Raw genomic sequence first — 14682 nt, forward strand, 5'->3', positions numbered from 1 at the left:
CTAAGAATTTCCGCGCGCTACCAAAATATTTGATGAAAACCTGCTAATTCGTTGTGTTATTGTGCCAAACATTCGAAGGGGTTTGGTGCATAAACATGAAGATAAAGCACACCAGTGACATTATATCTTACAACAAACGCAAACAAAACGAAACGTGTCATAATAAACTCACATATTAAAAGAAATTGCTAACAAAAAATACAGCCTATCATTCATGGTTGAAAGTCTTGCGATTGAAACGTTTATGGTCTTAAACGGCATTAGTTGACAAAAAATCAAAATTTTGATGTGACCATCATTTTCAGCATACTTTTTTTATTAACTGTGTCAATTTTTGTCGAAAATAAAGCAGTTTTAATTTTTGGATAAATTTTGGCCTGAAATGACATTTAGGTTACAAAAAATCAAACTTTTGTACCATCATCATTTTCAGCATACTTTATTTGTTAACTGTGCCAGATTTAGCCGAAAATAAAGTGATTTTAATTTTTTGGCTAATTTTGGCCTAAAATGGCATTTAGGTGACAAAAATCAAAATTTTGATGTCACCATTATGTTCAGCATACTTTTTTTTGTTAAGTTTGCCAATTTTTGTTGAAAATGAAGTAGTTTTAATTTTTGGACCAACTTTGGCCTAAAATGACATTTAGGAAACAAGAAATCAAAATTTTGATGTCATCATCATGTTCAGCATACTTTATTTGTTAACTGTTCCAGATTTTGTTGAAAATAAAGTAGTTCTAATTTTTGGACCAATTTTGGCCTAAAATGACATTTAGGTGACAAAAATCAAAATTATTATGTCACCATTATGTTCAGCATACTTTTTTTGTTAACTGTGCCAAATTTTGTCGAAAACAAATACAAATTTTGGCCTGAAGCGTCAATACTAGACTTCCCAGTAGTTAAGGAGCTTGGGTACGAAGTTTACATCTGTGACGGACCAACGTGAAATCCCAGGGTCGATTTTTTCTCAAAAAATGCTCCGAAAGAAAAAAACGACGGTTTTAAAGAATTTCCTACGCCTTCGGGCGCGGAAATTCAAAGAAGCTGTGGAAAGAAGTTTGGGCTGTTCACCACACTTAAAATTTGATTTGGATAATAAAGACAAATAATCAAGACCATGTAAACATTAAAAATGGCAGCCATGCAGCATGCTGCACGTCATATTTCAAGACTTAATTTTGCTGCAAATCTGTCATTCCTTTTTCCTGAAATACCTGATTTTAAACAGCGGTATGCAGCTGCTAAGGAGGCAGGTAGTAAGCAGTTTTTCTTCTACATTTCTTTGCAACTGTAAGCAGCCTGTTATTCATGCATCTTGAAGGTCGAGAGAAGGCTCCCAAAAACCCTCTTCTCGCTATGCTTATTACCACAAGCGTAGGGTACAACCCAATTTAAAGGGACAAATGTATGTGAAATTTAAATGGACGGAGTGTCCATGGTAATTACTTCGGATTAAATAAGAATAAATTAGGAGGGAGGACAGACAGAAATATAGCTAGAGAAATAGAGAAAGAACGACTGCATCTTATTTTCATAGCTTACCTATTAGCTTGTAAATTAGAAAAGCTAACTGGAAAATAACCAAACAAAAAAAAATATTATTAGCTATAGCTATATTTTAATACTATATAAACTAGTCGATAAAGCCCGTGGAAAAATCCACAGGGGCAGGATAAAAATGAAAAACAACCGTCATTTAAATTTTGATGACGTCAGCAGAGACATGTCAAAACACAATTTTTTTTTAGAAATGTGTATGCCTGTTGCCTTCATCGTATAGATCTTGAAACGCTGATCAAGAAAATATATAGGATCGTGTATTTTTGACAAACGGTTGCAGAGATATTAGGGTTTGAAGGTTTTTTGATGACGTCATCAACCCGTCCATTCCGAAACGGATTCGGGGACCCAGGTTTGGGAAACTTACCCAAATTGGTCCCAGGTGATCCCTAGTTACCTACGCAGGAGATGACGTCAGTTATTTCCACCCGTTTCCAAGTTATTTAGCCTTAAATTTAAAAGTGCAATTCAATGGCTTCACTAATCTTAATATACTTTCCTTTGACGTCAATATTGCTTTAACGTCAAAGTTTGCTAATTTACAGAACAAATTTTTAGGCAATATTTTATAGACTTTATCAAAGCAATTTTATCCACTTTGCAAAAGTGACAGACAGACAGAACTGGAGTATTATTATATAGACTACTCGATAAATCCCGTGGAGTAATCCACTTAGGCAGAAGGACAATGGAAAAACAGGTTGTTTTATTTTTTTTGCTGACGTCAGCAGTGCAAATACAAAATAAATATATATTTTTTAGAAATTTGTATACCTGTTGCCTTCATCGTATAGATCTTGAAATGCTGATCAAGAAAATGTATATGATCATGTATCTTTGACAAACGGTTGCAGAGATATCAAGGTTTAAAGGTTTTTTGATGACGTCATCAAACCGTCCATTCCGAAACGGATTCGGGGACCCAGGTTTGAAAAACTTACCCAAATTGGTCCCAGGTTATCCCTAGTTACCCACGCGGTGAAAAAACATTGACGTCACCACTTCGTTTCCAAGTTATTTGGCCTCAAAGTTTTAAGCGCACTGTAATGGCTTCATTAATTTAATATACTTTTCTTTGACGTCAATACTATTTTAACGGTAAAGTTTCATTAATTACAAAACAATTTTATAGGCGATGTTTTATAGAATTTGAAAAAGAAAATTGTAAGGAATAAAATCCACTTTGCAAAAGTGACAGACAGACACACGGAACTGGTGTATTATTATATAGATTAGATGTTCTTGCAAAGGTGCACAATTAACATAATATGGGCATGTTTATTACAATGGAAAATTACACCTAATCAAATAAATACAATGGTGCTGACCTGATGTTATTATTAAGTACAGGATTATCACGCAAGATGAAAAGGCTCTCTTTGATTTCAAGTGAGAAACGGTTATTCCCATGTGTAAGAATGCTGAAATTGTCAAGAGACAGAACGTAGTTGTTGCTTTGTTTTAGATAATCTTTAATAGCAGATTGTTGCATCGACAACGATTTCTTACTTATATTATTATACATATATTATAAACAATGTTTTTAAACATTATAGTGAGGGAGGGTAATGATAACGTCATATCACAAAACTTTGTTTTTCTGTTAGGTGCAATCGACTTAAATTACCTTTGTTGTAAAATTGTAAAGGCTATGGTAGCATCTTTAAAAGTAAAAAGAATTGTTAGCTCGTAACTGTCTTGTTCCACACTTTTTCGCAATTCATTGAGCATAATTTTATTAATTATTACGCCTTTGAGGAAAATTATTACACTGTAAAATTAAGCGATTTACCAGCAACTGCACTGTATGTGAATAATACAACTAAGCTCTGAAAAAGAAACATTAACTGTCTTATAAATAATTAACATCAATAACTTTTTACAACAGGTACTTCAAATGTGTTATTGTTTACATCTATAAGAAGTAAAAAATGTGTTTTCCAATGTAAGCAAGTTAATAAACACACTGCAATAAGATTAGCCATACAACTTGGCGTAATTAAATTGTCTAGGTCACTTGGTAACTTGGATTCAACCTTGACATCGGAGCGTAAAAATTTCCCCCATATCAACATGAAACTGATATCTATTACTCTCCTATTGGATACATAAGTATCCAATCAAAACAAATGGCGACTCTAAAAGCTATAATGTTAATAAGCGGGAATGGTATTTCCATCGGAATAAAAGCGAAAGTTGCCCAGACATGATAAAAACTTGTTATCAGCGGGAAAATGTAATGATAATTTGGTGAATTATTTACAGTTATCAGTTGAATACTTAACTTTGCATTATATATTTGATTATGGAACAATAATTATGGAAGTATAAATGTGCTTAGAGATAGCTACAGTTGATTTCTACTTCCATTTTTTGTAAATTTAGGGCATAATATTTAACTTAACAACCCTCCGGCGTAATAATTACCCTCCCTCACTATATTAACAATACTTTAGCTTTCAAAAAGAAATACACACATACGTACAATTTAAAGCATTTAGCAAAATCATAATATAGTTAAAGTCAGGTTTTCATGAAAAAAGTATTATATAATCATCTTCTTCACTGTGGATTATGCCTAGGTTGCACAAAATTTATTTTGGTTTATGAATTTTTATGGTATATATTTAATTATTGCAATTAGTTATTGCAGCCAGCACTATTATACCATTCTAACTAGTCAATCAGCAAACAACAGTTTAAAAATTATAAAAAGCAGACATCATGTAAAAGATTCAAACAATTTGTGCGTCAGACCATAATCATTTTAAACATGGAATCTTGACATATTTCAGTGGACCTTCAGTATTTAACTAATAAAACCGAATGAAACAGCTTTGACCTCCCTCACATGCAACCTCTTGGTAGAACCATTATATGTGTACAACAATAATGAAACCATTTATAATACTTCAAATAGTCTAATGAAAATATGTTACTTCACTACCGCTTTTTTCCAATGTTATTGTTGGAAAATAGTATATCAATATTTTTAAACATTTTTAAAATATCACACAGCAAACAAACCTAAGTGATACTTCTACAGGGTGTGTGAAATTTAAGATATTATTTATATACTTATATATTATCAATTTAAGAAAAAATGAACATAAGGCAAATAAATGAAAAGAAACAGAAAATAAATTCGGCATAAAAAGTATGAGATTTATTCAAACATTAGAATTTTTTTACTCTGAACCATATTAGGAAATATTATTTGTATAAAAAACCATCCATTTTGTTTAACCTGTCACCCACTTCCTGTAATACTTATCATCTTGTTTTAGGATTTGGAGGTGTTGAGTGTGGTGCAGAAATATACGCTATTCCTATAAGTGAGTTGGTTTCTGTGAAGGAGAATTCCAACATTATTCAAGTGTTGCTAAACTCTCAGGTATGAGATGCACTTTATTATGATTTCTGTTAGTGCTTTTAAGTAAATACTTGTAAATGTCCCACCAAGTTCAACAAACGTCCATATTCTGTTAAGCAGCCATATTAAGCCTTACAGGGGAAAATAAATGAATGTTTAAGTATATATATATATTTTAAATTGTAACTTATTTTACTTTTTTTTAAAAGTAAATAAAAATCATTTTTATATATATATAATACCTGATTTTATTTTATTTCTTATGATTTAGGAACTTTCTATATGTAAAGTCATTTTCTTTTTTGTTTACATTCAAGTTTTTAAAATTACTTTTTTTGATTTATTGTTGAAGAATTCTTGTTAAATTTTGTGTAAGTAAGGCAAACATCTTTTTTCTTTCTATAATTCGTAAATGTTTAAAAAAGTGCTTTTCTTTTAGGTCCTCCTCTTGATTAAGCATCCATGTAAACATCAAAAAATTTAATAAGTATATACTGAAGGTGCTAGTTCAAATTATTAAGAACATGTGTGTTTTGATGTACATTTAAGGATTTAGAATTTAAGTGTATTTTGACGACACCATCAACCCATCGAATATAAAACCAGTGGGTTTGCCCAGCTTTAGGATGTTAACCAAATTTTGTTCTCAGGTGGCCCCTAGTCACTTGGTTGTCATCAATTATATCAATATGTTTTTAAATTATTATGGCTTAAACTTAAATCTGATGTGATGGATTCACTAAAACCTTGTTTAATGTATTGATGTCAGTTAATGCATTACCTCTGTGTCATAAAGTCAGATAAATTATGCACATTTTAGCTACGTAGAAGTATTTCTGCTCTAATAAGTTTCTTACTAAAAAAATTTAGTGTTTATTATATATGCATGTCCAGAATGTCTTGTCTTCCATGATATTAAGTAATAACTAATTGCTCAAATTAAATTCTATACGTATGTTCAACATGGTTAATACTCTGACTTGTATATGTGGATTTGCACAGATGAGAACTACAGCTTTGTTGATGATACAGAAATTTATTTTCATGGCTCATCAAATTTTTACTCTCAGGAGACAATTATGGCATTGCTGCAGTACCATCTAGAGCAGATGAGTTTAGACAATGTCTTGAACTTTCAATTCAGTATTGTAATGCACTGAAATGCAAGAGGTACTTATTTGCACTTCAACTTTTAATTTAAAACAGTTTATAAAAGTTGTTTGTAAAAGTACATCTCATTGTTTTTCTAGAAAATCTGTGCTTACGTTTGCGCATAATAATTATATTTTAATTTTCAAATGTTTTATTCACAGGATGCATATAATGGCTGGCCAATATCCAGAAGGGTTAAATATCACTAAAGAAATTAGCAGGTCATATAAGGAAACCTACTTAAATAATTTAAAGTTTGCATCACAAAGATTGGAGTTGGTAGGTTGTAACACTTCTTTTATTAGCCAATAGTAACAATAATGTGTATATAGCATTTCAAAACATCAATAAAAAATTGAATTTGTAAAATATTGTAAAACAGCACTAAGTGCTTTGAGTAAATGAATAGTTGTGTAAAAAGAAAGGATTTTTGTAATTATAAGATCCAGGTTTGAGTCAAGACTGCAGGCCGCTAACTGTTAATCGCCTTGTGCTGTCAAGCAAAACGTACCTTTGGTAATGAAACATAGTTACAGTCCTGTCAGCCCACGTTTCTCCCCGTTTTAAACCCTTAACCTTACTGCATGCTTATTTCTTAGTTAGTTGGTATATCTGTTAGGAAAACATCAAGTTATTGATTGAGCCGATATCAACCATACCAAACTATTTTCTGACACGAACAGACCAAGGTCAGATATATTAAATTGCACCATTAAATTTCGGAGCTCTTAGATCTACAATTTTTTATCCCTGGTAAAATTTCTTAAAATACTTTTCTTGATTCTGGAAAGTTAATTCCGAAAATTTTGCAGTGATTTTTTGATATCACAAAAGTTTATTTCCTTAAAAGACTGGATTTAATTAGTTGTCAGAAGGATCTAGACTGTTTTCTTTTTTCTTGGTAGCTCTGCAAATCTTAAAAGCATTAAATTGCAAGAACGTTTTTCTTCAACTAGTAAGTCTTTTAAATATCTTTGTTGGTTTTTGCTGTCTACTGTAATAACAGTGGGTATAATTCTAAGAGTTCGGCTTATTTTACTGTGACTTTTTATTATGGCAACTTCAAACCCATCTTCAACCCCTTCCCCATTTTATTTGATGACAGTTCTAAAATCTTCTAACTAACCTATGATTTGAATCTTGAATAATAAAAATTGAGCATGCGTTCATCATGCAACAAAAGTGATGATTAATAAGTATTAGTTAATGGAATTTTTAATAATCAGCCCAAATTTGACCCCAGTTCCTCTTAAGTCCTCCTTGAAATTTCTAAAATTTTGAAGTCTTATAAATGACTGAAATTTTGATGAAAATTTTATGATTTTAATATGTGAGTTATAGAAAGCATTTTACAAGTAGAAATATTCCTTCTGTCACAATGTGTACCTTTCTCCACTTCAGGATGTATATCACCATCAAAGAACTCATGGAAATATTGCAGACACTATCTCAGAAAATATTGATTTCATTGGTATGTTTGCGTTTACATCTTAACTGTGCTTTGTCTGTCACATTAAGTGATGTCGTGCTAAAATATGCACGAAATAGCGATATTGAGATATGTATGACTGGTGAAAGTCTGAAAACAGGTGGAACCCATGCATTTTAAAGGGGCTAACGATTGACTTAGTTTGCAGTAAAAGCCCTATATGTTGACTTACAAAATTTGATTGCAAACCGACATGCAGATCCCAAGTTATGGGGTTTGCAGCAAAAAATTAGGCAGCTCGGGACGAGCAAACAAGTATCATTTTTGCAAAACAAAATTTATGTTAATCAATTCATCTATATATTATCTATGCATTGATAAAGTTTTAATGTACATCCCTTAACAGGTCTAAAATTATAGAAAAATTGACAGAATTTGCTATTACTTAAATATGACATCATAATTTATGCAGCATAATTAAATCTGAAATTGTTTAAATGTGAATATCTTGAGAACGAAAAGAGCTTTAAAAATTTAAAAAGACTTGTTAGCTAACTTTTTAAGCTCTATAATATAAGTCCAACATCATTTTACACCCTGGGTTTCCTTTATATAAAGTTTAGTTTTCGTATGTGGTTTTAAGTTTAAGATGTTTACACTTTGTGACGAAAAAAAACGAACGCATATTGTGTAAAAAACGTGTGGTGCAAACTTTGCAGATAAACTAACTATCGTTATAAATATTTAAAAATTTTCCAGTATTTATATAAAATTTCTTTACCTAAAATAACAGATTAATACAGATCGATATTATTTTCTTTTTTCCTCTGTTTACAAATTCATGTCAACGTTGTTTTTTAGTTTCACAGTGTTATTTGTTAGTTTGTATTCACAACATTCACAACAACAATAAAAATCATTTTTTTAAGGAAAAAGGGTTGCCAGTGTCTCCTGAAAACTTTTTATTTTTTCTATAAAAGTAGATTTTTTACATCTTTCTCCTTAAATCTCCCCTTAAATCTAGTTTTACGGCTTGTCACGTGTTTTTAGTTTTAAAAACATAAAATTTTACATGGATGCAGATATAATTTCTACTTTACTCATAACCTTTCAAATCTCCTGAAGTAGATTTTTCAATTTCAGTTTTACAACTGGTCATATAATGCTATCTTCTTCACTGATGGCATTAACTTTAAAATCTCTCCTCAAGTAATATCAACTTCCTTTAAAAAATACAAAAAATTCCTAAAATCTCCTTACAAAGGTAAATATATCTTAATAAAAATTCTTAATCTTCTCAAATCAAGAGTGACAAACTATGGACAAAACACAGTAAATTGCTTGTCACTACTCCCAGACACCCTTTTGCCTCATAGAGAACATACAGCAAACATAACAATATTGAAAGTTATATTACTTTTAGTATTGTGTAGTACAGAGACGTAATTTAATTTTTTCTAGGTCATATCCAAATTGGTCAAGTGCCTGGTCGACATGAACCTGATCAAAGTGGAGAAATTAATTTTCAGTTTGTTTTCAATCATTTACTGAAGGTCGGTTACACAGGTTGGATTGGTTGCGAGTACCTACCAAGTGGTAATATGTTGTTTGTTTTCTAATTTTGTTTCGCATAATGGACCTTTTCATCGATAGCGACATCATTTTGAATTTTCCGTAAAGTTTTGTAATGCATCAACGGAAAGCTGGGGTATTTTAAGTTAGTGTAAACAGAAAAACTTGTTGGATTGCGTTGGATTGTATTTGTTCTAATCATGGTTTTTACTGAGAAAGAATTAATAAAATGAAATGTTGAGGCACTTACGAAATATTTGTCTTCCCGAGGCATATCTTTATCTGGGGGAAAAGCTGATTTAATTAAGAAAGTCCTAGCTGCTCGGCTACTTGAACATCCAGTTTTACCATCCTTGGAGAAAAAGAGAAAAGAGATACTGGATCTAAGAGCAACGAAACTAACTGTTGGTTATATTAAAATCCCTTTTCCTGAAGAGTGAGTTAAAATTAAACCGGATGAATTCCTTTGTACACTTCCCAGACATAACCACCAATTGTCTCAGGGCCTATGCCAAAACATTTTTTCAGAAAGGGGTTGCAACGAAGGCCATAATCTGATGTTTGTAGGTTTGTTAAAATTGTTGATTTTAAAAATATTATAAGTTGCTTAAAGTATTGTTTCATTCGAGGTAATGTTGCGCCACAAACCAGAGTTAGGGAAACATCTTATAATGTCTGGGTGTGTATAAACTGTGACTGAAAGGGTGGTTGTGTTGCAGGATACAGTGAGTCGTGCAAGCATATTTTCGCTTGTGATAAAGATGTGCTTGATTATGCGACATAGAATAAGTCTTGCTTCTGTGTCATCACTGATACATCTGAGGTTGTCTATACCTTAAAACCTGGTCATCCTTATTTCACACAAATTCAGCATCAAATGTATGTTACTAGAACAAATCCTAACTTTGTCATTTATTTACCACAAGAATCATGCACAATTAGAGTGGAAAAAAATACTATTTATTTGAATCATTCAGTGCCTAGCTTGGAACAGTTTTTTTAGTGGAGAAATAGCCAAAGTATGTTTCTGTAAGTTACAGTAATCACATACAAAAGGAGTTAGATCAACTGCTCTTCTACTAATTCTGATAAACTGTGCCTTATGCTTTGATAAAACGACCTTTTTTAAAGCCACAAATTTTAAAAAAATTTTCAGGTTTATTTCTTCAGTTATAAATCGGTCGCATGAACCAGCGTATGCAGATGATATATATGATGTTAAAATCCGTTTGTTCGAAATATTAATTTTTCCAAAGTGACTTTTATTTGTGCTATTGTTCTGATATTGTGCAGCAACATTATGAGAATGTTCTATCCACTGTTCTCCCATTCCTCCACGCTTGTTAAACGTCCTAGCAGAGTGTTTATGGTTATACGACAGTGTCTCATCAGGATTGAGCCAATAAATCAATGTTTCTAGCTCCAAACTAAGGAACATGATAAATTTTGTTAATATGTTTGAAACATGACTTGCTGAGATCACAAATCTGAATGCCAAATCCCCAACAGGTGCATCTAATCGAATTCTCATTAAGGTCACTACTATTTCATCCTCCAATTAGAGGTACCTAATTGGACCAGTCCTTTCGTTGACAAAACAGTTTTATTGGACTTGCGTTGTATTTCTTCACATCATCAAGAGATGATTTAGAGCTTCGATAATACTGCAATTTTTTATAACATGGTTGGCAATAAACATAAATATTTTTCCTGATTGGCACCGTATGAAGTAAAGTACAATACTGTACTTTACTTTATACGGTGCCAATCAGGAAAAATATTGCTTGTTGATACGATCATTATCTTTGTTACATCCCAAGACATTTGAGACATTTGGTGGATCCACTACAAATCAGGTGTACTTATAGGTAATGAAGAATTAGGGATGCTAATAGGTGAAAGGATTTCTGATGAAAAGCTAGCTAGGAAAGATGATGGTGATGTCAACTCAACACTGACACTAAAATCAAAAGAACTAACAGTATCAGGTAAAAAATGTCTTTTGCAGATGCCGATATCCTGCTTAATTTGCGCTTTTGGATGAACAAGGCAATGCCTGTGTATCCCTTGGTTGTTTTCTTTTCTTAACAGGCTCTTCACCATATCCTTTTAAATATAGTGAGGGTGTTGGCTAAGATCAGTGGGTCTTCCATAACCAAACAGATGCGAACATATAACACTGACCTTCTTAAGAATAGAATGCTTCCTGTTTCATGCAAAGCCCCGTTTGGAATGAAACTTTGGATCAGAATCACTTCCAATAACATGCGTTATTTCAAGCGCCTATTTGACCGCTTTTGTTTATCAAGGGTCAGGTGTATACATTGCGTGAAGCGCATTTTCGCTAACTCCTCCTTCAGAGAACTGATGCGGTATTTTTTGGACGACAGAAAAGCTAAAACAGGGCGAAACAGGCAATATCTCGACAAAATAGCTTAAAGACAAAACTTCGATTTGAAAATCGGTTTCATTTAAGCACTAGGTGTTACTAATGCCTGCATCGACAGAAGAAATTGTAAAGCGTGTGTGCTTCGATCTTGAGAATTCTTGTTTCGCGTGGATTCTGAACGTAAACGGCAAAAAACTTAAAAGATTTAAAAATTATTTTATGGACATTCTTGACCTGTGGATCGACAAAAGGTGTACGCCAGCACTATTTTAACCTGAAAAGCACCAAATACCTTAGGTCTAATTGATGACGAGTAAACTCTGACGAAGGGTGCGTCGTTAAGACAGCTTTCTAAATGTTTGTGGAACACCACATTTAATATTCAGAACTGTCGTATGTTGTCTTAGGAGGCCCTAAAGTATCATCTAGCTATTGCAAAGAATTAAACATCGACGGAGGGGCAAGGAAGCTGTCTAAAAATGCAAAATATGAGACATAAAGAAAAATTGAATATCAATTGAATGTTAGATATTTTTCAAGAAACTGGTAAAATAAATGAATTTATCGTTTTGTGGCTTTAAATAGCTACAACAAGTTTTCGCGAGGATTTTGTCGCACATTTTATCAGAAATTTGCGTAAATTATCGATTTTGCTGATTCGGCATTTTTTGTCATTAGAGGCGTGAAATGTGTCAATTATCCATGTTCGCTTGAAATCCATTTACCTTGTTGAATGTTTTTATTGTTTAAAGTTTCTAATAGGGAAACAACTCAAATAAAAATATGTTAGCAACAACATTTATTGGTTGAACTCTCTAAATTACAGAAGTGCCACTTGTAGACCACATAAACAGAGTTTATGTGCACACACTATTTTTGCATCCAACTTCGTAACAGAACGCATCATGTATGTGATTTGAAATTGAGATTGCAAATCGTAGTAATGAGAAGACTTAATTGCAACGATAAACTGTTCACTATGCGCGGAGAGAGGGGAGGGGAGAGAGGGGAGGGGAGAGAGGGGAGGAGAGAGAGGGGAGGGGAAGAGGGGAAAGGGTGCAGTGGGTTTTGTAAGTGTATTATGTTTAGATTCCTGTCTCAATATTTTATTGTTTGAACATATCTCGATGACTGAGACTTGCGAAAAGCCATTTTAACATGAAAGCTAAAAACCTTTTATCATGCTTACATCTCACACATTATCTTTGACAGATAAAATCTCGCAGACTTGCCGCTATTATCGAAGATTTTTCTTCAAAAGATGAAATAATCGGTCATTTTATCATGTATTTATTTATTTATAGGTCCGAAAACAGATTTAAGTTGGTTGAAACCTTACCTGTATGTATAGACTTGTGACTCCAATATGTTTCGACGTGTTGTTTTTATATATTGTTTCGATGGGTTGTTTCGATGTGTTGTTTCATCCAGTCAAGTGCTTGTATGTTTATTATCATTTTGTCATTTTATATTGCTGCACAAAACGATGACAATAATGCTTTTCATAACTAGCTTTTCCAATGCCTTGTCTGAGCCATAGCTCTATCTCCGCTTAACAAAAAAAAGTATCGCAGATAAATACTTTTTGTCTATAACTCTTGTCTTTACACGAATTGTATCTAAGGATAAATCTCGCTAGTCTGTTGGTACCTTTTTTAAACGGGGTCTTTAACGGTATATTGTCATGGTTTTGCATATACGAAGATTAGAAAAGAATTTTTATTTGAATTCGATTTTGTTAAATTGACATTTAGTATTTTATTGTACATTTTAATTACACTAAATTTTCTTTCCTTTTTTGTTTGTCCGACCACTCAGAGTATTTTCCCTAAAGGCGCGTAATCACCCTTATCGAAAAAAATTAACATATACAAATTTTCTATTTATTTTCAAGTTCAGACGGAGTTATGACTTTCCTGAAAATTTGAGGATATAAAACCTACTAGAAATGGAAATAATGGTACTTCAATATCTTGAATTTATTGTTTGTTTTTTCCAGCCGCTATTTAACGGTCTTCTTGATCTCTTATTCTCGTGTAATAAGCAGGCCGTGGCAAAATGTTCGTGTGAAACCGCAGGTAAACAAACGGCCTTAACTTTAAATCAGCACTGAGATGGAGTTCGATAAGCTAGCGAGGCGAAGCTGTCTTCAGAAACAACAAGAAGAGGTCGGTGTTGCAAAGAAGTCTGATTTCAGTAAATTATAACGTTGAAATAATAAAGAATAACACAGAAACTTCGATTGATTTATTTCATTTATCATGTTCGGAAATTTGTTAGTACATTTATAAAAGCATTACGATGGAAACACGGCTATAGATACTCTCCCTCAGTCATTATTTTTTTTGTAATGGCATGAATCCAGCAACCATGTGATAGCTTTTGCCGTGGGTTTATTATCGCATGATTCATGCAATGAAATGCAATGGCGATTCTGTATGCGAAGAGAAATTGGGGTGAGTTTGTTATTTCTATGAAACGTTTGAGCATGTTCTGGTTGTCAGTTTTCAATAAAATTTTCAGGATAATGTTTTCCTATGTATATCTTTCAATTTTTACAATAAAATGGGTACCTCAACTTGCCTACAGAGTGATTACGTGCCTTTAAAACTACTCCCATGATGCATTGTGTGTATATCTAACAGAATGTTGTGTCATTCTTTACATGCGAGTTTGAAAAACTCCAAGATCTCCTCAGAGATAGGAAATGTATGTTCTAGCGCAGTCGCGTGCGCGTTCCGCAGTGGCGTCACAACAAATCCAGCACCATGCCATGCTTAGCCATGCCTAGTGAAGTAAAGTCCCTATCATGCAGCGTTGAGTAAGGGTAAGTCTCTAATAATAGATGACGTCATCACAGTATGCAGAAAAGGAGTCCAAAATCTTATAGCGCAATTCCTAAAAATCTACGCATGTCAAGGTTAAGTCCCCTACTCATTTTTGTATGAAAGGACTTACCCTTGATCGCAGTAAAAAGTTGTTATCTTACAACCATGCTGTAAGATACCATAATAAATGTGCGTCAGCTGTCAATCAAAATTTAATATATTTGGAAGTGCAGTAGCCGGTATTTTTATAGCTGGCGTTGGTATCTCTCTGCCACTAGTAGCGTTGGCACTGGCATTAGAAAAATCAGAGGAGGTGAATGGATGGATGAGACATCGAGGCTTTTGAGGGAAAGTCTTGATGACCTGGAAGATG

General features: G+C 33.0%; 1 protein-coding gene across 1 annotated transcript; it reads left to right on the top strand.

The window, feature by feature from the left end:
- The first annotated feature begins 1092 nt into the window (after positions 1–1092).
- LOC130629819 (putative hydroxypyruvate isomerase) lies at positions 1093–14682 on the top strand. The gene is made up of 10 exons (XM_057443181.1): positions 1093–1259; positions 4854–4960; positions 5590–5666; positions 5966–6109; positions 6253–6370; positions 6711–6780; positions 6997–7046; positions 7493–7562; positions 8982–9116; positions 12786–14682. Exons 1-10 carry the CDS (start codon positions 1139–1141, stop codon positions 12830–12832), a joined length of 939 nt encoding a protein of 312 aa, XP_057299164.1. The 5' UTR covers positions 1093–1138; the 3' UTR covers positions 12833–14682.

The sequence above is a fragment of the Hydractinia symbiolongicarpus genome, chromosome 2 (genome assembly GCF_029227915.1).
Source record: "Hydractinia symbiolongicarpus strain clone_291-10 chromosome 2, HSymV2.1, whole genome shotgun sequence".
Classification (NCBI taxonomy): Eukaryota; Metazoa; Cnidaria; class Hydrozoa; order Anthoathecata; family Hydractiniidae; genus Hydractinia; species Hydractinia symbiolongicarpus.

What these genes read in the sequence shown, in the direction of transcription:
- LOC130629819 (XM_057443181.1), top strand. Translation starts at nt 1,139, where the DNA reads ATGGCAGCCATGCAGCATGCTGCACGTCATATTTCAAGACTTAATTTT. An exon ending in AGAACGTTTTTCTTCAACTA is followed by an intron (nt 7,047 to 7,492) that starts GTAAGTCTTTTA and finishes TCTCCACTTCAG; the next exon opens with GATGTATATCACCATCAAAG. An exon ending in AGAAAATATTGATTTCATTG is followed by an intron (nt 7,563 to 8,981) that starts GTATGTTTGCGT and finishes AATTTTTTCTAG; the next exon opens with GTCATATCCAAATTGGTCAA.